At 31.1% G+C, this 25,777-nt stretch overlaps 1 protein-coding gene across 2 annotated transcripts in view; it reads right to left on the bottom strand.

Annotated features, from left to right (window-relative positions):
- LOC145319131 (adenylate cyclase type 9-like) overlaps window positions 1-25,777 on the bottom strand; it is a 123,893-nt gene that overhangs the window by 67,318 nt on the left and 30,798 nt on the right. For both annotated transcript variants that reach the window (XM_080160993.1, XM_080160994.1), the window contains exons 5-8: window positions 23,754-23,834; window positions 15,448-15,543; window positions 8,046-8,148; window positions 6,797-6,845 (exon numbers count right to left, since the gene is read on the bottom strand). In XM_080160993.1, coding sequence (XP_080017119.1) covers window positions 6,797-6,845; window positions 8,046-8,148; window positions 15,448-15,543; window positions 23,754-23,834 — 329 coding nt within the window. The remainder of the gene's footprint in view (window positions 1-6,796; window positions 6,846-8,045; window positions 8,149-15,447; window positions 15,544-23,753; window positions 23,835-25,777) is intronic.

Genomic DNA, 25,777 nt, shown 5'->3' with positions numbered 1-25,777 from the left:
TGGTAAAATTAGACTTATAGCCAAAAAAAATTCTGACCTTTCAAAAATTAAATCTTGGAGGACAATTTTTTGTTTGTCTACTGTGTACAAAATTTTCTCTGGGGTTATTGACAATAGGTTAAAAAAAGTAATTGACAAAATAAATATCAGATCTCAAAAAGCCTATTCTTCTAAATACACTATTCAGGAAAATTTGATTCAAATTTATGAACTAATTTCTAAAACTTTAGCTTCTAACTCGTCTCTAGCAATTGCTTTAATTGACTTTCACTCAGCCTTTGACTGTATTGGACATGAATATTTAAAAGATGTATTAGAATTTATGAATTTTGGCCCTAATATGATAAACATGATTTTAACATGCATGAATGATAGATTTGCCCACATTCTTACTGACACTGGAATAACACCTAACTTTCCCATGAAAGTTGGTTATATGCAAGGTGATAGGCCAAGTCCTAACATTTTTAAAATTGCCTTAACCCCATTATTACTTATGTTATCAATTAACAATGAAATTGTAATACCAAGAGCTATACCTTTTAAATTGACTGACACTGACAAACAGCCTGACCCTGAATCAGCATTTGCTGATGATTGCAATGTTGCATTTAATCCAACTGCCATTGCTTTGAAAACTATTTTTCAAATTCTTACTTTCTTTGCTCAAGTTTCTAATTTAAGAACAAATGTTAACAAAACTAAAATTTGTATAATAGGTAGGAAGCCATCAAATGATTTTTTTCGGGAGTTGGATGTAATTAGAATTGACGTGGTTGATGAATTTGATATTTTAGGTTTACATTTTGATTCAAAACTTTTAAATATGCAATATAATTGGAACAAAATTGTTACTAAAATGTCAAAAATTAGAAATTTTTGGGCACTTTTCTACCTTACTACACCTGGTAAAATTGCTATTATAAAGGGATTCATGTTACCTTTACTGAATTATGTAGGGGCAGTTGTCTATCCATCTGAAGAAATAATTTCTCAAATTGAAAAACTTATTATTTCTTTCTTATGTCAAAGTAGACCAATAGCTAAATCCAAAATCTTTTCAAGTGCCGAAAATGGAGGTTTAGGAATACCAAAAGTAACAGATTTTTTACGATCTCTAGATATTTTAATGTATAAAAAATCTTTATCCATAGTTGATACTTGGTCTTCAGAATTAAAAAATACAAGATGCCAAGCAAATGATCCATTTTATTTTTATGAAAAATTAGATAAGAATATTAATCCCATTTTATCAAGAATTATTGAATCATATACAATATTTTCAAATTCATTTTGGCTAAAACATGACAATATAAAAGACATGAGAATTTTTAAAAATGATTATTTTTGTAATAGTGATAAACAAATGGTAAGCAGGGCTATTTTTACAGAAACAACATGGTTACGTTATGAAAATGATATTAAGTTAATTTGCTTTGGAGACCTTTTAAATACTGATAATGTATGTCTAGATTATAGAAACTTTAACATCAAATCAAAGGTCAATTTTAATTACATGGAATATCTGAGACTTAGGGGATTTGTTCAGCACAATATTGCTATATATAGGTGTAAACTTTCAAAACCCCAAACTAAAATTAGTTCCCTGTTTTTAAAGCCAAAAGTAAAGTCAAAACATTTTCGTTACTTCTTATCAAATGATGAACAGAGGATAGAAAAGTGTAAGACTTATTTAAATAGGTATAACTGGGCGAAAATCAGAGAATTTGACATAGAGAGAGAGCGTAAATGGCAAAAAGTTTGGAATTTGTCCTTTATTCCTATAAACATAAGAGATTTCTCGTTTAAATCAATAAACAATTTTCACTATTTTAATGCCAATATCGCTAATTTTAGGCCAGAGTCTCCAGAATGTACACTTTGTAGACTGGACAGGAATCTACCCGCACCAAAGAAACTGCCCAGCACTTTTATCTGGACTGTCCTGTCACCACTAGTATTACTGCCAACTACTTCACAAACCTTCTACAAAATATTGAACATAATTTTGAGTCAAGCTGGCTGTTAGTAGGAGTTCCAAAAACGCTCACCAGTAACCTCATAACTGTATTGAATATCGAAATTATTCTTGTGTTATTTTTCATCTTTCAGTCAAGACTGAAAAAAAAGCTTCCATTAAATTCAAATCTACTTGAATTCATTTCCTTTCAAAGGAAATTTTTGCTTAAAAATAAAAGTTATAAGCTAGGATATGAAAAATTAACAACAATACAATTTGACCCTGGATAAAATTTATTTCTACTCTGTCGGTTAGTCAGCTCAAGTATGCTATACAGGGTAAATACCTAGGTAAGGGACCAGTCGATAATGATCCTCTGGCGACTCTTAAACCTAACAGGGTCAGAGCTGTCTATTATCAGAATACCTGTCCCTGCCCCTCTCATCTTAATTCAGTCTGCTAAACACATCTTTTATGTGATACACTATTTTTTTTTTTTGGAGGCTTTATTGATGACTGGGCTAGGGGAATACCACAGGATCTGTGACTTGAGTTATAGGGGCAATACCAAGGTAAGGGACCAGTCGAAAACTATCCTCTGGCGACCCTTGTACCTAACAATGTTAGAGCATTCTGCTCTTAATAAAACTGTCCCTGCCCAGGATCTGTGACTTGAGTTATAGGGGCAATAATAAGGTAAGGGACCAGTCGAAAATTATCCTTAATTCATCCTCTGGCGACCCTTGTACTTAACAGTTTTAGAGCATTCTGCTCTTAATAAAACTGTCCCTGCCCCTCCTTTCTTTATTCAGTCTGCCAATCACACCTTAAATGTGATCCATTATAATCTGAGGAATTAAAATATGACTGAACGAAGGGAATGTCACAGATTGTAAAAATCTTTTTTATTTAACCAATGTAATTTTGAAATGCTATTCTTTTATATATGTGTACATAAACAATTTTTACCCAACTTGAATATTTTAAATGAGTTTTAAATTAATATTGTTATACTTTTAATGTAATCTTTGTAAGTAAATGATAAAGACAAATAAAGAATCAAATAAATAATAATAATATATTTTGTTTATTAAATAGTGGGATATTATTAGATTTTTATTGTTTATCATTTATTCTTTAGCCTTATTTCTAAGGTACATTGGTGTACTTGTTTTAAAATGAAAAAAGAAAACATAAAATTGATTTGCTGAAAAATTTATATTTACTGTTTTGAGTGGTACCATGGTTTATTTTTTTTTGCAAAAACTTTGATGCTAGATGGCATTGCATTTCTATTAATACATAGAAACATAGAATAATAACAAATGGTTAGGTAGTTGATATTAAGATATGAATATTATGCTTGGAGTTATTTTAATTCATAGAATGATAGTTAATTAGTTAAGTATATTATCATTTGTAGTCTCTAGGGGTACTTGAGGGGGGAGTCAACCCCTGGCTATTTTCAATTTTAGTTACAAAGAAACGTTTTGAGATTTTGGACTTTGGATAAAGTGCAGTTCCTGGTAACGGTTATCGCCAAATATGCATACACATTAAAAGCTGCTAGCTGCCAAACAGCTGAATGTAAATGATCTGCTCGTGTTAAGAGGCATAAGATTGCCTATAAATAATCTTGAATAGCCAAGATCCAATGATACCAAGGGAAAGCTTCACAAAAGAAAAGACGCATAAATTTAGTCTTTTTTTGCGCATTAAAGTGCTCTGCAAGATAACTCTGCAATACTCTACCCTAGAATACTATAAATAACACCCAATATAAGGTCAGCTGTATGAATTTGAGCATAAGCAACCCATTATTAAACACAAAATAATTATTTTAAAAAATATACTAGATTAAACGCAAATACAGTTCTCGTTTTCAGAAAAATTTGACAAAAGTTAGTTTTTTACTTTTTATTTCCAAAACAAAACAGATAGTAAACAAATGAGAAAATTTACAATATAAAAAGATTCCAGTGTTCTTTTTATCAATTCTTTTTTTAAACCTTCCTTTAACGGAAGTAAGAGCCCATGCAGTTAAGCCTTAAAAAAGCTTATCCAAATGTTCTTTCTTTCAACAAAAATGTTCATATGGAGCAGCATATTAAGTTACTTATAACTAAATTGTATACCAATCCAGATATAAGGTATAACCAACAAGGGAAATAATATTTGGGGGGCAGATGGAGAAGTCATCAATTCTACTTTGTGTTGCCCCCCAGCGACAGCTGAAAATACGTGAAAGTTTTGTGATTTTTATTATAATGAATTTCGTTGTTGGTATAAGCTGATACAAATTTTTCAAACAATAACCATTAAAAGCATGCTATCGACATACAATCATTATGTCAACATATTAGTAATTAAGAAAATTAGTCGTTCTGATTTAATAATAACATCAGGGATCTAAAGGGATAAGACAATGGCTGATAAATTAAAGTACATCCTAAATAATGACCCAAAACTTACCACTTCTGTAGATTATACTTAGTGGCTGAAACGCTTGAACACTGAACTTAATTAACCAACCAATTAAAATTCACTAAAGCATTCAAAATTATTAAACTGACGAATAAAAAACATTTTTTTGAAGCTTTGAGGACTAGTGTAATAAACAGCCCATTGACATCTCTCTCTCTATAGAATAACATGCTATTGTAATTATCGAATAGAATTCACTGCTCTTTTGCCTTGCGATTATAAACAAAACAACTTCAAAAATCCAAATATTACTCCAATATCATTTTGATAGAATAACAGCAAAAATTTGACTTAAATCATTATTTGAATATTTGCAAAAACTGTTTTAGTTGCAATGTAGAAATACTTTTTATTCTTAACAATTCAGGCAAAATGATGCATTTTTATCAAAGAAAAGAAATATTATTCAACAAAACAAATTTTAAACTTGTTACATGATCTAAGAATATTTTGGTACATACAGAAATACAAAGATTAACAGAAATCTTATATCTCTAGGTATCTAAACTTAAAATGTCAGCATTTCATTTATTTATGTCTTCCAAGTGTTTTCAAAAGTTTTTCAGTGTTTTCAATGTATTTTTCAATTTTTTCAAAAATATTGCATAAAAAAATCTTCGATCCAAAAAAAAAAACAATTAAAATGCCAGCAAATTTCAGGACTGACTATTCCACAATTTTAAGAGAATCTTGGGTTCAGCTCAAAGTTGATTTTATCTTTTTATGTGAATTACATGAAAATCAAATGTCAGAATCGCACTGATAACCAGGGCTTAGCAGCAGCCTAACACAATTTATACTATAGCTGCAGAACAATTTTTACCCCCGAAAAAGTTATAGTTTTTCATCAATAATTCAATTATAAGTTGGGATGTTACCCTACCTTACCTCGTAAGAGCGGCATTCTCTTTCGATTTTAAAATGATCATCTAGAGAATACAGTGCATCATCCACTTGTAATGGGATGCCATACTCTAACACCCAAATATATTAGGTTAAGTAACATCCAACAAATAACCAACCCTTTTATTAAACGACTTTTGTTTGAGAAGCCCTAACTGTGAATGGTAATGAGTTGCACCTGTTTATGGGCAAGGACATGCATCCTACTCTAACTATTTAAGTTGCACACCTGACATAGCAGCAATAGGAATCATTTTAAACGTTCTTTAGTTATGACGCGGATCGAACCTACCACCTTCCTGACGGCGAGCGGATGCGCTACGTGTTGATCCATGGTCGCGGGTTTAGTTCGGATGTTAAATGCCCTTGACAAATGAAAGCTGTGGTACAAAAATTTATTTAATTAAATTAAAATATTATCAAGCATTTTGTTACATTAAAAAAATGCGTTGTTGTTATAAATATTTAAAAAGTTATGAATTTTGTCTGAGGAGATGGTCGAAAGTTTCAAATTACGGTGGGAAGCATTTTATTTAGTTTAATTTTCTAATTTTGCCACAAACTTTGACAAAATTTATTACACAGAAACCTGAGTTACAATTTATTACATTTTGATACGAGTTTCCTTTTTTTTCTCTTCATATTCTTGTATATGCAAAATAGGATATAATTAAAGAATAAATATAGTCTGGAGTGATTAAGTTCTACCTTATAGGTTCTTTGCAAGTTTTTTTTAAAACAATAAAAATGCTCCTTTATTTTAGTAACACAAAAGTTAGGGTGTCTTAATGGCTAGTTATCTGTTTAGATCTCACTAAATAGATTTAGCATTTTTTTAGGGAAGTTCATGTAGGTAATGGGATCTTGAACAAAGTAGCCTTTGACAAAGTAGTCTCGGACAAAGTAGCCTCGGACAAAGTAGCCTCCGGACAAAGTAGCATCTAGGACAAAGTAGCCTCGGACAAAGTAGCCCCCGGACAAAGTAGCCTCCACCGTTAATAAAGGTCATGTCTGCAGCGCTCGGCCCCCTGGTCTATAACCTAACCTAACCTATATATGAAAGTTTAATGTAAATTGAAAATAGCATCAACTGTTATTACATAAGTGGTTTAGAAATTTGTGGATTTTACATCAAGAATTTGTAGATTTTTACAACTTTTAATATTCTATTTTACAATTTTTAGGTAAGGTTAGTATGGTTATATGAATAGGGGGCCGAGCACCCACGGCTAGGCAGACCAGGGGGCTACTTGGTCCGAGGCTACTTTGTCCAAGATCCAGGTAATTGGTATGTTTTTATCTAAATTTTGGAATATCACCACCCTCAATAAAATGGTGACTGAAATGTATTCCACCTTCGAAGTATGTAAGTATAGGCCAAGCAAGCAGACCAATCGACATAGCTGAGTTGTAAAGACGTTATATTGCTACAATAAAATAATTTCTCACCTAGTGTACTTCCATAAACATGGCTAGAAAAACTATCATCGTTATTATCCTGAAAATATAACATTTCTTGCAGGTATTGTCAATATAAAAATTATAAAATAGATGTTATCGTTAGATTTTTTATTCATGTCATAAGATAATTGTACTCAAGCAAACAAATAAGATAAGATTGCGATATTTACTGCTATTACTACACTATGGGGACATTCTATGACCTACACATGTTGCTGGTTATGCAGAGCAACATACAGATATACCCTGTAACTAATTCTATCACCTACACATGTTGCTGGTTATGCAAAGCAACATACAGATATACCCTGTAACTAATTCTATCACCTACACATGTTGCTGGTTATGCAAAGCAACATACAGATATACCCTGTAACTAATTCTATCACCTACACATGTTGCTGGTTATGCAGAGCAACGTACAGATATACCCTGTAACTAATTCTATCACCTACACATGTTGCTGGTTATGCAGAGCAACATACAGATATACCCTGTAACTAATTCTATGACCTACACATGTTGCTGGTTATGCAAAGCAACATACAGATATACCCTGTAACTAATTCTATCACCTACACATGTTGCTGGTTATGCAGAGCAACGTACAGATATACCCTGTAACTAATTCTATCACCTAAACATGTTGCTGGTTATGCAGAGCAACGTACAGATATACCCTGTAACTAATTCTATCACCTACACATGTTGCTGGTTATGCAGAGCAACGTACAGATATACCCTGTAACTAATTCTATCACCTAAACATGTTGCTGGTTATGCAGAGCAACGTACAGATATACCCTGTAACTAATTCTATCACCTACACATGTTGCTGGTTATGCAGAGCAACATACAGATATACCCTGTAACTAATTCTATCACCTAAACATGTTGCTGGTTATGCAGAGCAACATACAGATATACCCTGTAACTAATTCTATCACCTACACATGTTGCTGGTTATGAAGAGCAACATACAGATATACCCTGTAACTAATTCTATCACCTACACATATTGCTGCTTATGCAGAGCAACATACAGATATACCCTGTAACTAATTCTATGACCTACACATGTTGCTGGTTATGCAGAGCAACATACAAATATGCCCTGCAACTAATTCTATCACCTACACATGTTGCTGGTTATGCAGAGCAACGTACAGATATACCCTGCAACTAATTAAAATACTGTACCTATACTTGGGGACAAAAGGAATAAAAGTTGACCTACCTTACTTGACATGGAGGGTGGGGGCGGAGCTTTGGCAATAGGAAGATTTAGGTAAACCAGCAAGGACAGAGAACACAACAGTAAACACAACAGCATCGACACTACACACAGTTTCGGTTTCATAAACATTCACCTTTTTTATTCCTTTGCTTCATTCTATTACAAAAATGTTTGTATGTTTGTTAAGATCTTGCTAGCCTCTGAACTGATTGACTAAATCTTATTAGGGATTACATGGGTCTTAGATATATTTTAGGCCTTATTTTTTATTCTAAGTTTTGGATGGTATTAGGCTATTTTTTACCTTCTTGCTTCCCCTTCAAATGCAGAGCCCCTAGATACTAGAGGCATAAACGCTAGTACAATAAATAGCAGCTACGGCTTTTGAGGTCGCTATTAATGGGGTAAAGGCATTTTTCTTGAGTGATTTTCCATAGAATAGTGGAGGTATTATCTCTCAAAAGAACCTGAAACTAAAAGAAGCTCCCTGTTAAGAAGAGCTATTAGATATAAGCAATTACCGAGATATTTTGTTACACACAGACAAATCAATATTTTACAATATTTTTTATACGATGCAAAAAAAATTTAAATATTTTTCTGGTATTTCTAACCTTATTAATAGAAATTCGAATGGAAATTATTAACAATTCTATCTACATTGTAATTTTGTATATAAAATCTGCAGTACTTTTTTTTGTTTCAACAGCTTAGAACATTAACAAAAGAATCTGATAAAAATGCATCATAAAAAGTAAACAAATTAAAAAAAACTGTTTCCGAAGTAACCCGATTGATGTCATAATCCCTTCAAATATGACGTCATTTGGAAAAGGCTAAAACCACAGTGGGTATGAAGGTGCTTTGACTTTAGTGTCAGAACCTAAATTGGGACATAGTGCATTTCATTACCCTAGGTTAGGTAACTTCATTTCACTTATCAATAAAATCTAAAATGCAGCCGTTTTTGAGAAATTTAGATTTGAAAATTTCAAGTTCAATTTTCCCCCACTAGGAGTTATCGCATAACCATGACAAGAAAAGCAAAGATTATTTATTTAAAATTTTGAACAAGTTTGTTGTTATAAAGTTCTTCATAAAACCACTCCTGAAGTGAGTTGATTCATGGCCATTTTTTTCAGTTGCTTTCCTAAGGTCACGGAAATTCAGCCTGAAATAAATCATAATGAATAAACGCCTGCATTTTGGATTTTATTGAAAAGTGAAATGAAGTTACCTAACCTAGGGTAATGAAATGCACTATGTCCAAATTTAGGTTCTGACACCAAAGTCAAAGCACCTTCATACGCCCTGTGAAAACATTTGTCCACTTTTCACAGGGCCTTTTTACCAGCTTCCTTTAACCCTTAACAGTCGGGCCCCTTGCCGCACCTTAATCGGTCAAGGGAAGGGGGGGGGCCTTGAACGCCCCCCCCCCTCTATTATCTCAGTTCCTATTAAAGCTAGAGGGCTAAAATTTTATGTGCAAGTCCTCTGTTTGATAATAAATTTCCGACCTAAATTAAGTCAAAGTCAATTTTCGCTTTCTTTCACCCTTTTATTTAACTACCTTTGTTTTTAGGTCCTCTTTACTTAAAATGTCAAACTGCTGTAATTTTCTTATTTTTTAAGCTAGAAGAATTTTTTTGTAAAAATGTTTATCTTTATGTAAATTTTATATTAGAAATATCAAAATATAAATTTTTAGCGGCCGCTTGAACTTGAGCACCTGTATTTAAGTTTGCACTTTATTTTTATTCTTAATCGTATTTCGAAAGTCCAACAAATTTTAGAGCTCAACACAGACGCTAACAACAAAACATTATAAAAAAAGAAAACCAGCCAAATCAAAACACCTGGCCCTTAGTCTATAATGATAAATGGCAGAGAAAATTTAAGTTCCTTTATAAGTTTGACTATAAGTATAACCATAAGAAAATATATCTAGATTTATGTAAAAAAAATGTTTTAAATATCTCTGTGGATAGTATGTAGATGCTAAAATATAATGACCAATTGTTACACCCCTAGTATCTAGGGACTCTGAATTCCAAGGGAGACGAGGGCGGAGGGGGGGGGGGGGGTTGCTAAAAAAATACCTTAAACAAATTCCAAGGTTGAAATGTAAAGAAATAGCGAAGATGATTAAAATCCCTCCACAGATTATGATGTCATACAATAGAATATCCAATGATAGGCCAGTATACACTGCAATTGACCAATGGTAAAATTTATGCTGGCCTCTCATTGGTTATTCTATCGCAAAGTGCGATCTTTTGCCAAAAATTGGGACATTAATAGTTGACAAAAGTAAACTTCAATAAATTATCTTGTATGTGAAGAAAAGATGTAATTTTTTTGCTTTAGATAGGAATAACTTAAGTTTTGCCTCTGTTAACTTCTAATGTACATTTGGTATGTACGTCTGGCTGTTTTGGAGGAGCAAAGCTACCCTATTTCTAAAAAATCTATAAACTTTCATAACTTTAGTTAGGATAGTAATATTTTAGCAAAATAAACGTCTATGTGAATATTTCTTCAATGTAAACAAAGTTTGTGTTCAAGAATATAGCGTCAGGTGCACCCAGTTTGAGTCCCAGCATTTTTAGGAAGGTCTAGTTTAAGTAAAATAGGACACTTAAAAGGCATGTTTTCAAATATTTTTTTTTACAGATATAAACAACAGTTACATAATTTTTTTAAAAACTTTTGATTTTGTATTTGCAGGAGGCAAATGATGCATAAGTCAAAAAAGATCCGCCTCAAAAACTTTGAAAGCATTGCAGAGATGACTTTGGGCTCTAATATGACTCCTACTCTCTCTAATGGGGGAAAATTTGAAATTAACAAGAACAAAATTGTTCAAGCCATGCAATGTAAAATGCTCAATTACTCAAAAACGGGCGAGAGGGAGCACATTGTGAAAACTGTTTTATACACATTACATGTTGCATATTGATACTATTATTGCAAAACCCACGCCCTCCTTGCCGTTTTTGGGTAAAATGGAGAAAACTGATTTTTTAGTAGCGAAGCTACTCTATAATTCACAATGTCCGTCCGTCCGTCCGTCTGTCCGTCCGTCTGTCCGTCCGTCCGTCTGTCCGTCCGTCCGTAATTAATGAATTGGGGGAAACGTGATTTTCTCGGCTCCTATAAAAGATAGAGAGCTGAAATTTTTTGACAACATTCCTATCATTAAGGAGCACAATTAACTATAAAACATTAATGGCGGTCGGACCGCTTTTTAGCAGGTTTTAGGCTATTTTTATATTTTTTCTAATTTTCCTCATAACTTGGGTGTTTGTGGTCCGATTTTCAAAATTTTTTCAGTTAAAGATATCAAAATTAGATTTCCCGTCATTTGATGAAAACAACAATGACGGTCAGACTTCCTTTTTGCAGGTTTTTGGCTATTTTTATATTTTTTACATTTTTCCCCATATCTTTGATGTTTATGGTCTAATTTTCGAAATTTTTTCACTTATAGATATCAAAATTAAATTTCCTGTCATTTGAAGAAAACAACAATGACAGTCAGACTTCCTTTTTGCAGGTTTTTGGCTATTTTTATATTTTTCACATTTTTCCCCATATCTTTGGTGTTTATGGTCTAATTTTCAAAAAAATTTCAGTTAAAGATATTAAAATTAAATTTCTGTTGTTTTAAGCAAAGAAACAATGGCGGCCAAACTGCCTTTTAGCAGGTTTTTGGCTATTTTTATATGTTTGACACATTTCCCCATATCTTTGGTATTTTTGGTTCAATTTTAAAACTTTTTTGCATTAACAGTTTCAAAGTATTTTTTCCCATTGTTATGTGCATCTAGTATGTAATTTACCTTAACCGTTTTCATCATGCAAAATAAAACAAGGTTTTGTGTTTATTTTCTCCAATAAATCTATTCTTGATTTTAATAAATAAACTTTAAATCTACTCCTACGTATTCCCATCCACAATTTTTTGTGCTTCGCTACTTATGGATGTTGTCATCCTTGTTTGGATTAAAAATCTTAATATTTTTTTGTGAAATTTTCTCACAAAATGCTATTTTACACCCCCCAAAAAATATTTTTTAAAAAATTTCTTTAATTATACATTGGTACAGGTATCTGAAAAGTACCTCAATCAAAAATTATTTTCTTAAGCTGAACATAAATGTATTTTTTGTTTCTTTGAAAAAATTGGGTAAAAAAATCTGGAAAATTATCAAAACTGAAAAGAAGTTTTTCACTACCTTTTTATAAAATGGCATAAATCCGCCAAAAATTAATATTTTAAAAAAAATTCTTTTCTAGCTGTCTACTTACAGGAACACAGTAATAGTGTCTGACTGATTATGACGTAACAAAAAAAATTAGCCAATGAGAGGCCACTATAAATTTTACCATTGGTCAATAACGGCCTCTCATTGGCTATTTTTTTTTGTTACGTCATAATCAGTCAGACATTATTACTGTGTTCTACTTACAGCCATTATTAATTCCTAGGATAGATAAAAGTCGATTTTAAATTTTTTGGATGTCCCACTGGATTGCACTTAATTTGAAGTAAGATATTAACGGACACACAAAAAAGAACCTTGTTTATTTGTATATTAGAATAAAAGTAATTTTGTAATATGATTGTTTATTTATTAGATAAAATACGTAATTTAAGCAGTTAATCGGTATAGCAATCAATATAATGTAGTTGTATGTAAATTATGACAGGTGTTACGAATATATCCTTGTTTTAAATATAGACGATACAAAAGGTTTAATAACTTATTTTTCTAAATTCTTTATAGTTTGAAACCATCCGGTAGGCAGCATGTTGAAAATTAATCTTTGTTTTATGTATTAAAGGTTTATTTACTGGCTGACCTCAACCATTTGTCTTCCACAACTTTTTACTTATTTTCAGATAAGGTAAATAAATTCGGACCAATCCTTCTCTAAAAGTAAGAGGATGTTTGTCTGTGTCTCTGTTATAAAAGATCTCGCTAACCCCTAAAATGATATACAATAAAACTTTATTTTGGTTAGTATTTTATTGTACTACTTTGTTTAAGGGTGCCACCTCACTCCGAAGAGAAATAAATATCACCTTTAAAAAATATATGTTACTTTTTTTAAAATGCAAACTCAAGAGTCGAAATAATTTGTTTGCTGAAGATTTTTCAGAACAAAGAGCACCAACTCTACTCTATAACTTTTCTTTGTTGGTACACAAGATTTGTTACTCAAATTACTAGGGAGCTTATAATCTAAAATTTGTCCGTTTGTCTGTTCATCTTTATTGATGCAGCTTGTAAAGCCTAATAAAAAATGACGTTATACAATACAAATGATCAATACATTTTGCCATTAGTCAATTACAATGTATGTATACTGGCCAATCATTGGTCATTTATATTATTGTATGACTTCATTATTTATTAGGCACTATAAGCTACTTCATCTTTATTTGATATTTGTTTGGAATGCTTTACTTCACTACGTATGAAAGTTTTTATCTTTCTGCCTTACACCTTAATATAAAGATAATATTATATATAAAGTTTAGGATAAGTTTTATAAGGATGACAACATCCAATAAATAGTACATAAATCTTTATACTCATGTCTTTATGTTTTCTTTAGAAGTAAAATACAATAAACAAAATAAAGATAAAACCATCCAAAAAAAAATGTAATACTAAAAAAGGCACTAGCGACATTTACATATTAGTATATTCAGTATATTATCGTAATATCTATTTTAAAAAAATATGTGATGGTTTCTTTGGGGTAAGTTAAGAATATAGTTTTCAAACCCACTTATTATTTGTCAATTTGTGTACTTTGAACCTAAACAACGCGTTTGACAATAATGAAGTTAAGTAGAAAACATATGTACTTTGATTTCTCTAAGGATCATAAGGGGAAAGACAATGGACGTTAAATTAAGATAAAAAATAACCAAATATATAGATTACAAAGCCTATGAATGACAGACCTTTTGAGGTATGTTTATTTTTCAATTCAATGTCCACTTCTCCCTGAATTGCACAGAAAAACTAACCAAATCTGAACTTGTATAATAAAGTTCCTTTCTTAATAGTTTTCATATTTCAACAAATAGATATGTCTGAATGGGATAATTATAGGGAAAATCAATTAATATGAATTATAACAATGATAAACAATATTATCTGTATATCTTTAATATCAGCTGTAAAAAACGCACTTCCTTTCTTGAAAATTAGAACAATGAAGTTGACTTGCCTATTTAACTGCGGAATCATCACAACACAAGACAGACGCATATCGTAAAAAGCGGATAAGAAAAATAATTTGATTTTAAACCAAATTCTTTTGTGTTAAGTTTCACACGAAAGATATGTGATTAAAATTAATTTATCGTCTTGTGTCCTTTAGTTTAGTTTCACTCCTCTTTGAGAATTTTTGCAATAAAAAATTGCGGGGAAAAAAACTAGATAGAAATGATGTAATATAAAAATGCACAATATGACAAAAATGCAATTACGATTTGAGTTTAGAATCAAGTTAGCAATAGTTTCAAGACTATTATGTTCACAGATTGCGAAAAAATGATTAAATTAAAAACCAATAAACAAGAAAGTAGTTATTTTAAACTTTTAACTTTTGAAATATGATAAATTATCTTTTTTAACATAAAACTAAAAAGTTTGATTTTTGGATAATTTTGGATAATTTCCAGAAACAATTCACCGTGAAGTGCACTAGATCCAAATGTTATATTTAGCTATTCTGATATTTTTGTTGTATTAAAGGAAAGCCAAAAATATGATTTAAATTTAGTGATTGTTTATGTAATATTTATACTAGAAAACATTACTTGACATAACTACGACGTTTAATAGTACATATTTTCTCATTCAAATTATTCTAAATTCATGTGATTTTTATAGGTAACAATTTATCAATTTAGAACAAAGATTGTTGAACACTAGAAAACCACACGTTTAAAAAAATAGTCTACCTTTGATAGGAGCTAATAGATTAAGAACCCAACTATAATAAGATTTTAGTTGTTGCTTAGTAATTCTTTTGAGGACCTTAATTGATTGGTACAAGCTAGCAGCAATGTACAAAATTTCTGCTTATAATTTTAATCTACAAAAGGTAATTTTGTAAAACATAATTAAGGGAATTCATAAAGGTAATAAATTTAACGTCCATTGTCTTTCCTTAATATTTCTGATAGACTTAAACAATACATATCTAATATTGAAAGAAAACGGGATCGTTGCAATTCAACCACTGAACTTCATGATGCCAAATAATTGATTTTTATTAAAGAATATTGGAGAACCATTGTGCGTGGCCTATGCTCTCAAAGAGGAGATAATTGGCTATGATGATAATGATGGTTGATGTTTATAAAACTTTTCCTTTAAAGCAATGTTTAGTGTATAGTGGAGTGACAGTAACCAAAAACATGAGGAATATCATCGTTCCAGCTGATAAGGAACACGCTAGGAACATATACCTGAAATAAATATAATTAAAATTAATAACTATAAGAAAAATAAATAAGCGCTTACGGCCGATAGTACCGAAGCTTCTTCAAAAGCAAGGCTTAGCACAAGATCGATTATTTCTTCATAGCGGGGCGACCATCCCCTCCGGCACGACCTCTGTAACTTTTGTTTAAGGGGGATAGCGTTTGCAATTATTTATTTTCACCCAGGGGTTATTCTCACAAGCGACCCTAAAATAAAAGCCACTGTATTTGAAATGAGTAGATTTTGATAATACAATCTCTTATTCTTTTTATTATCTATTATGTAAATAATAGAAGCATATCAGTCAAGTGGTTGCTGAAATCTTAAGCTACAGACAGACATAGTGAAAATGAAATTATAATTTAATTGAAAACAATATTTTGATTGTTATGTTTCTAATTTTGTTCATGGTTCTATTTAAACTTATATAATTTTCATACAACATTTATTTTAATTACTCTAATTTATTTCACATACTTTTGAAATGACAAAAATTGTTCAAATTTGAAATCCCAGTTAATTTTGACAATAAGAAAAATATTTATAATGCTATGTCAGCCACGTGTTAATATAAACCATCAATGTCCCTCATTGTTGGTCAGTAACGCTCAGCTGCTGTTAAAGATAGTTGGCTAGAAACTATGTGTTAACTCACATTGTCAGAACAACTGTCCATAAGTATATTGCTAATTATGATCATATGTCAAAAAGCCCAAAATGATATGCACATTCTGGTTGTATATTTTCCATCAACCACTTTAAAGTCTTAATTAGATGTCTCCCCATGTTTCTCTCAGATCCTAAGAGGTATAATGGGGTAGGTATAATAGCTAAAAATTATTCTTATTACAATTATTTTAGGTTGTTTTCCACTTCCCATTACGAGTATAAGGGGGTGGGCTAGGTCCATAAACAGTTACAGCTCGTTTCATTGCAGAGTTAAGACTTTTAGACAAAAGTTGTGAAATGGTATGGTTGGTTGCTTGGGGCTTAGTGATAGAAAAGGAGAAACTAATCGTTTAGGTCATCCTATGATAATGGATATGACATTGTTGGGAACAACAGCCTTGCCTTTGACAAATAATTTGCTAATGCCTCTAGTGAGTAGATTATGAATACGGCTCACCTAATAGCGATCTTCAAATCAAAACGGGTGTGGTGAACCAGAAACACTTTGGAAACATCGCTCGGCTCAATGGCAGTAGTCATTTAGCGATGCCAGTAAGCCGCTAGTGTGTTCATCATTTTGATTTAAAGATCACTATTAAATTTCGGCAGTGGTAGCACTAAATCATTTACCAGCTATGTTTCTCTGTCTAAACTAGACCAGCAACAATTATAATATTCTCTATAGAATACCTCATCGTAATTTAAACAATTTAACATTTGAGTGTGCCAACAATACCTCACCAAAAGTGTTTTTTAGAATCGTCAAATAACAATAACACCCCTGAGTTCATTATTCATCTCAAAGAAAACTTTTAACTTTATAATGTTTTGTACCCTTTTTTTTTGCTAAAAATAAAATATTTTTTCAACTATATCATTGCTAATTCTAATTGCCAAAGATGAATGTTTATCAAGATGGCCTATTTTAAATTGTTTCTCTCAATCATTGTTTGTTGTAAAATCTGCTATAACAATTCTAGATAACATAAGGTCTAAATTCCGATTTTTAAAATAATTTTTTTGTGTTTCTATTAAAAAAAAATATATCTCATACTTTTATATTCTTTAATTCGTAATTCGTATCTATTATACTTTTTTAATTATTTGTCATTTAATACCTATATTTGCGACAACTTTTATTTAATGAAATCTTCCAATTTTTAACATGTACAAAATGCCTGGCCCTCTCGGACGGGGTTCGAACTCGCGACATGCGAATAAGGAAGGAAGACTTCTATATTCAAGCTAATCTTCAATCCAATTTTCATTACTTAAAATAAACAAGATAGCAAAAAATATATTACTCACGAAACCTCCCTATACTTTTTTATCCTTGAAAATTGTATCACGAAACCTCCGTGTTTTTCTTACCAAACCAAATATTTTTCTCACGAAACCTCCCAACTTTTTAATTTCGAGGTTTTGGTCAAAAAGTACATGGACAAAATTTCCCATATAAAAGATTTAAAATTTAGCAATGTTTCGTATAAATTAAGCTCAAACTGACCTAATATTAATTAAAACTATTTAAAACATTATATCTAATGTACATACGCATATAAAAATCCTAAAAACGATATTCTTTTAACAATTTACATCAAAATTAAGTTTTTGTAAAAAAAACTATACTATTATAATAAATCCATCCCACTTCATATGTTCTTCCTTCCCTATTTCCTCCTTATGTCTCCCCCCACCTCCCAAAATGAAATTCACGAAACCTCCGTGATTTTTTTATCTATCTATCTATCTCTCATCGCTAAACTACAAAGGCCATGTGATGCTGGTTCAGTAAACCCCTCCTCCCCCCCCCCCCCACCACTATTGTAATTAATTTCACACATTTATACTGGCGTTCTTGGTATTGTGGTTATCGTACTTGATTATTATCGGAACCATTGCGTGTTCAAATCTCTGCGATTGATCTATAAATTTTTAACTAAGACTAATTTAAATATTTTTTGTTTAACTTCGATTCAAGTCGGAAGGTTGTCAGTTCAAAACTACCCAAACACTAAATATCATTTTCACTCTCTGATATAATAAGTAATATTTGGTAAAAGTTTACTTATTTACATTGTATTAACAGTCACTTAAAATATCAAAAAGCTATTTTTTAAAATTTGTTTTTCGTAAGTCTTGAACTCGCATCCAAGGTAGACAAGGAAACGAACTGAAAAAAAACATATCAAATCCGGGAATTGAACGCTCGATCATGATAACCAGTCACCCCAACTTTCCCACTGAGCTATGGAAAACACTGAAATATATTTTCAAAATTTGACAATGTATAAAAAATTTATGTCTTAATTTTTAAAAATTTGACGCGGCAAGAAATTACACATGATGGGGTGTTGATTCAACAATCAACATGTTTAAAAATTATACCTATTTAATGTCGTCTTTGTAAAAATTATTAGATTAATTTAAATTAAAACAAAAGAGTATTTAAATGTCGGCGGAGCGTTTTTTAGCTCTTATAACAATATTTTTAACAAAAATTTGGTGTAATTTAATATCGGCGTAATAGTTTTAGCTATTATAATAATTTCAATTTCTATCCCCTTAATATTCAGAGATTAATAGTCGGGGATTGGAAAATGGAAGAAAAAGATTAATAGTAGGGTAAAAGACAATTGAAGAAAAATATTAATATTCAAGGAAAGTTCAAGGAAAGAACAATGGAAGAAAAAGAAGGGTTGATTAATCCCCATTATTAATTTTGTTTTGGGTTGTAAAAAGATGACCAATTTTTGTTTGACATTTATGCGGCTTTTGTGGCATAGGGGTATGTTGTAAGGCTAAGGTCGTGGTTATTCAAGATCGACTCCAGGCGGGGACATTTATTTAAAAAATTTTTTTTGTTTAACATAACAGACTGAAAAATATATTTAACATCTTATTATATCCAGTTTTCTATGAATATAAAAATGCACAATCATTTCAGATTAAAGCCAGTGTTATATAATAATAGTTAATAATACGATGCTTTAAATAACTATTATATTACTCGCCCTACCCTCCAAACATACAAACACACAGACAAATATCCTGTTACTTTATAAATTTTTGATTTTTATATCCGTTTAAACGGTCGCTGATGATTGAAAATTACGCAACCTACGAATTTCTTTCTCTCTCTCTCTCTCTCTCTCTCTCTCTCTCTCTCTTTCCTCCTATAATATTAAGTATCCCTCAAAGCTTATAGGTCGCCGGTTCAAAACCCCCCAAGTAACTTATCAAGAATTCCAGTTCTATTGCCCGCATGTATAATAAACTATTAAAGCTATCATCCATATAATAAAGTAACAGAATGTTTATTTGTCTGTCTGTTTGTTTGTGACAAAGGATCTCGCTAACCCCTGAACCCATATGGTTCTCCTTTACAGGGTAGCTTATCATAGGTTCTGGGAAGGTTTCTAACTATTTTGGAAGAGGGTAACACCACCCACCCAAGAGAAATCGTTCTGGAAAAAAATTACCCCCCCCCCCCCTCCACACAACAATATCTTTCTTTCTCTTTCTCTCTCTATACAGATAAAAATATTTTTTAAATACCCGAAGAGGTTTCGATCTTAGGTGCTTCAGACTGCTTGGATAAAATATTAACAATAAAACTTATCCACTGAGCTAAAGAGGAAAGCTTTAAAGGTCTATTAATTTAAACAATTACTATAAAGTATTCTTTAAAATATTTAGGGCCATGGAAGTCGGTTCGAGGCTTGGCGATAATTTTTTTTTTAATTACCTTTTTAAATATATTAAGGGACTTCAAAATTAGTTTTATTTTATTAATTACTGATATTGTTTACAATGTCATAAAAAGAAATATTCTTTAGAATATTTAGGGCCAAGGAAGTCGGTTCGAGGCTTGGCAACATTTTTTTTAAATTGCTTTTTTAAAGATTTTAAGTGACTTTTCAAAATAAGTTTTAGTTTTATTTTATTTATTTAATAAAAAATTAATTTTTTTTTAAAGGAAATAAAATATGTTTATTCTAACAACAATAATTGAACCACTGATCTTCGTACCCCATTCTCTCATATCATACCACTACGCTATGAAAGAATAGCTATAAGATGCAATACCAATAATGTATTATAAGAGAAGGAAACAATAATTTTCACTAATTTATCTAAACCTGGATGGTACATCCAGGCATTTCTAGTAAATACTATATACATAATACAATATTATGATATTTTTATATAGTTGTAAAGTAGCGAGCATATATGTACTGTTTCGTTAAACACTTTTTAAAAGCGAAGCTTTTCTATAATTAGGGTCGGTCCGTCCGTACGTCCGTAACGGATAGCTTTTTTCGTTAATTTAGACATGTTAGAATTGTCCTATCGATTTCAAATTTTGCATGATGATTCCTTTAGTAGTTAGGTACGATTTAGAAAGCGTAGCAACTCTATAATCATTACCAAAATGTCCGTACGTCCATTTTAAACATGTTGATTTTTTTTAAAATTTTTTAATTAGTTTTTTTCGTTAATTTAGGCATGTTAGAATTGTCCTATCGATTTCAAATTTTGCATGGTGATTCCTTTAGTAGTTAGGTACGATTTAGAAAGCGTAGCAACTCTATAATCATTACCAAAATGTCGGTACGTCCATTTTAAATATGTTGATTTTTTTACTTTTTTAAATAGTTTTTTTCGTTAATTTAGGCATGTTAGAATTGTCCTATCGATTTCAAATTTTGCATGGTGATTCCTTTAGTAGTTAGGTACGAGTTAGAAAGCGTAGCAACTTTATAATTATTACCAGAATGTCCGTACGTCCATTTTAAACATGTTGATTTCTTTTTACATTTTTAACAACAAATTTGTATGTGACCTAATTATCCGATTGGTCTGATTTTTGGTATACTGATTCCTGAGATAACAAAGTACAATATTATAAGCGAAGCAACTCTATAATCAAGTCCTAAAAATGTAAGTATGTCCATAATCATTATCCTGTATCAAGCAGTTTTTCAACAAATTTACTTACAATTTTGCTTTGACTCTTATACATTTGCATTCTGATTATTCAGTTCTGACATTATACAAGTGTTAATTTCCGTTTGTCCTACCGTTACAGAGCTTCGCTTTTATGGATGTTGTCATCCTTGTTTAGTAGCGAAGCTACTCTATAATTTGGAATATCCGTTTTTAAAAAGAAATATTTTGATATTATTATATAGTTGTTAAATAGCGAGCATATATGTACTGTTTAGTTAAACACTTTTTTAGTAGGGACACCGCAACCCCCCAAGATTAAAAAAAAATCCCCACTTTTTCGCTTAAAGTAAAAACGATGACATTTTATATACTACGCTGATAATGACACACAAAACAACAATAAGGGGAGGGGATTGGACTTTCATATGTGTCTTGGGATGAAGCCCCTATGATGCTAGTGTCGAATCCGCTAGTATATTCTATAGCAATAATTTGACCACATGCGCAAATGTATCAATGATGTTTTGTTGGGAGCATCTTGAGAAAAAGGGAAGTAAATAGGGGGAGAGTAACTAAAATAGGGTAAAAAGTTTAAAACCTATACAGACTGTACAAAATCTAATTAATTGTATACAAATATTCATATAAATTAATCTAGATGTGTATTTGCCAGTGTTGGATGTATTTATGACATATAATTGAAAAAGTATGGATGTGTAAATGCCAGTGTCAGATGTATTTATGGCATGAGAAAAAGGAAGAAAACATTTTGCCAAAAATACATCAACTGTAAATTTGCTGGATGTGTAAGTGCTATAGCCCCATAATAAACATTAAAAAATACTTAAATTCATATTTTGTTTTATGTTTACCTCAAATGAATTATATAAAAACAACAAATTATATACTAGCGGCTGCGCTTTAGCATCCACAAGGAAAGGTTAGAAAATAGCCAAAAACCAATTCAAGACTTGAATCTGAAAGCAAATTAGCCTAAAACAATCCCAGGACCTATGTGAAGCTACCCTAATATGGAAAACCCATAGAAATCTTCAGCTACAGACAAAAAATTTTACTACTTTAGGATACTCTTAAAATTACTTTGTTAATGTATCCTTATAATAAAGTAACAGGATGTCCGTTTGTCTGTGTGTTTGTTTGTCTGTACCGAAGGATCACATTAACCGCTAAACCGATCGGGTTTTCCTCAATAGGGTAGCTTCTCATAGGTCCCTGAAGGTTTATAACTATTTTGGGGGATGTTACCCCCTCTTCCCTTTTTTTTACTTTTTTAAACAAATTTAAATTTAAAAAAAAATAGGTTTTGTAATTCAACTCCCTCCTACTCAGCTTAAGTGCCCCTAGAGGCCTCTAAGCGTAGCCGCTAGTTTTGATATTTTTTTGATATTTACTCTATATGCTTTGCTACTTGTGGATGTTGTCATTCATGTTGCAATTTTAAGAGTATATGAATGATTATTTGATCAATAAATTAAAACATTTTTATAATAATGATATTACTTGTTATCAAAAATTTCTATAATTTCCCGAATGCGTAACAGATTATTTATAGGCCTTCTTATGCCGCTTAAAACGGTATGCGGAAATGTCATGTACGTTTAGCATTTTGGCAGCTAACCGCCTTTTAAAAGATAATCGTTAATAGGAACATCTACTAGATCCAAAAGTTTATGTAATAATTTTGGATGTTGAGGGTTGGGGGTATATAAAGCACACTAACCAATCAATCTGGATCTAATATTTTTTTTCTGATGGCAGATATCTTACATCCCTGGTATTAAAACTTTTTCAAACAGATTTAAAGTTTCCCACTGGGGCTGGGCTGGCAACAAAGAATTTAATTAAAATTGTTTTAATCATGAAAAAACATCTATTAAAATTGTTTAATTTTTTAAATATTATTATAATTTAATCTAAATTTGTTGTAAAAATTTATCCTTTTTAATTTCCTTCTCTCCTTAGTTTATAATTTGACTGACACCTATCAGCATGTTATTGTTCCTTTACTTATTTATATAGACGCTTAACTAGAAGCGCTGGAAATTGTCATGCGTGACGTCATAAAAATGCGTCAAAAAAGGAGGAGAAGTTTGAAAGGACATCTCGATAAAAAGAGATGGATAAGAGACTATTTTTATGACGTAACACATGACACTAATTCTAATTAGGTTCAATCAAATGGTTGATTGTCTGTCCTGCTATATCTCGAAAACTAACTTGATAAGATACATTTTCGGCGTGTGATCAAGATAACTCAACAAGTAAATCTGCTTATCATTTCAATTACCCCACCCCACACACACACTTTTGATGTTTGTTTTAAAAAATGGCCACTACTTGGCAAAAATGTATGATATTGTTAATGGTGACATATATTCAGGAGGTGGTTGTTCTACCTCCAAGAAAAAAGCTTTTCACCAAATTATGACTAGTAGTTATATTTCCCGAAATCAAGAACCCAACCTGGTCAGCAGATATCATACGAATTGACGGACGGATAAACATAAAGACAGTGTTCTACTTTTGTAATATTGACATATAAAGAACTTACCAATGAGGTGTTGAAAGAACAGGAAAATAGATTGCCCAGGTGAGACAGAGCAGCAGTAAGTACGCCAAACCAAATTGAAACCTTAATAAAAAGATTATTGGTGTGCTAACACTTTACTATAAGATTGTTTGTCAAAGGATGAGATAAGATGTAATCATTACTTGTATCTATATTAATTTATTAATTCTAAAGTAATTCAAAGTTGTTTTTATTCGAAATACAAGAAACTTTTTTAAAAATCTAGATAAATATTTATTTTTACTTTGAAGTTATTCTGTTAAAAAGCCTTCTAATAGATATGTAGCGGGAGTGTAAATATGTTTAAAATGTCAAAAAAGTTTATAGGACGATTGAGAATGATAACCTTAGTTATTGAAATATATATATGGCCTGTACAAAGATGTTAGTTTGATAAAGTAGTCTTGGGTTGAGATGGATCAATAGCTTTTAAAACTTCTAAATAATGTTACCTATTTCCTAAAGCAAAATAGTTTTTCTACAAACAAAATAAATCTTTATAAAAATTGTCCACGTTTGTTTGCTTAAATATTTCCAAATAAAAAACAACCTACGTCAGAAAATCTTAAGAAAAATATTCTTGTTCTTTCTGACTTTACAAATTTGAAATTACGATGAAAAAGTGGAATATTTTGAAGAACAAGACACACTTATATTTTATTTGCTGTTGGAGAAATATATTTAGAAATTTTTTTTATCGACATCAAATAATGAATTTCAAAACTTGCAACCGTGTCTCATCACGTAGCGTAACCGCACGTCGACGAGGAAGTGATAGATTATAATCTCGGTCCGATACCGCGTCATAACTAAAGACATTAAAAATGGTTCCTAGTGCTGCTATGTCAAGGGCGCGACATAAATAGTTAGAGTACAGGGAATGCCTTGGCCCATAAACAGGCGAAATTCATAACAATACTAAGGAAGTACATCTCAAAGGGTTAGTTTTCTGTTGGATGTTACTAAGCCCTTGGTTTCTCTAAATGATCACTTGAAATCGAAGGAGAATTCCGCCCCAATTATGTAATAGGGTAGTAATACTGAATTGCAATTAATTAATATGATATACTTTAATTTACTTGAAAAAATAAAAAAAAAATATAGTTGATTTGTTTAACTTACTTTAACGCAGTCAAAGACGCAGGGATGGACCAACATATAGTCATTTATCCATCCATCAGGGATCTTCTTATCATTACTTTACCTAACCTATCTTTATCCAAAAAATTACAGGAAATCAGGGAAGGGGGGGACATAAGTTTGTTATTCAAAGTGGAAACCAAAGTTTCATAAACACTCTCCCATTCGTTAGCTTCACAAGTTTGGACATTTTGATTAAAACTTGATTAATTGTTACAACATACAAGTAGTGTCCAATTACTACTAATAGTCTTAATCTACAGAAGGGGTAATTTGTTTATCATAATTTTGGGCTTACTGTACATCATATTATCGTCTATTGGCTCACTGATTATTATCATTATCACAAATAGAAATATATAGGAATATTTGATGGTTAGGGGGTATTTTATAAATAGCAATCGTCAATATTCACCCCAAAATATGATTTAAACCTTTTAAAATTGCAGTTTATACAAAAATATATGTTTACAATTAATGAAAAAAAGGTAAAGCTAAAAAGTATTTGTGTTTTGTACTTGAAATTGTTTTCATCTACCTATCTATTTCTATTTTGGTTGAAAGAACCACGAAAATTATGGTTTTATCGAGAAATAGATTGCGTGCAGCAAGACTTGTATCCATCTTTCTTTATTTGATTTAATATTAATCTATCTATTTTTTGTTTTCTATTTTATTTTAGTTATTTGATTATCTATTTTTCTGCCTGTTATAATTAGCTATCCGTCTGTATATTTATGCGGTAATTCAAATTATTTGAATATTTAAGATTACTAAAATTGGTTATAATTTTTATAGTAATATACTGGCCAATGTCCCTCCCCCCTGATATTTTATCTTATCTATTCATATCGTTTCTCAATTTA

This window comes from Acartia tonsa, chromosome 5 (assembly GCF_053477335.1).
Source record: "Acartia tonsa isolate MP-2025a chromosome 5, ASM5347733v1, whole genome shotgun sequence".
NCBI lineage: Eukaryota > Metazoa > Arthropoda > Copepoda > Calanoida > Acartiidae > Acartia > Acartia tonsa.
This window is presented reverse-complemented; position numbering and strand designations above follow the sequence as displayed.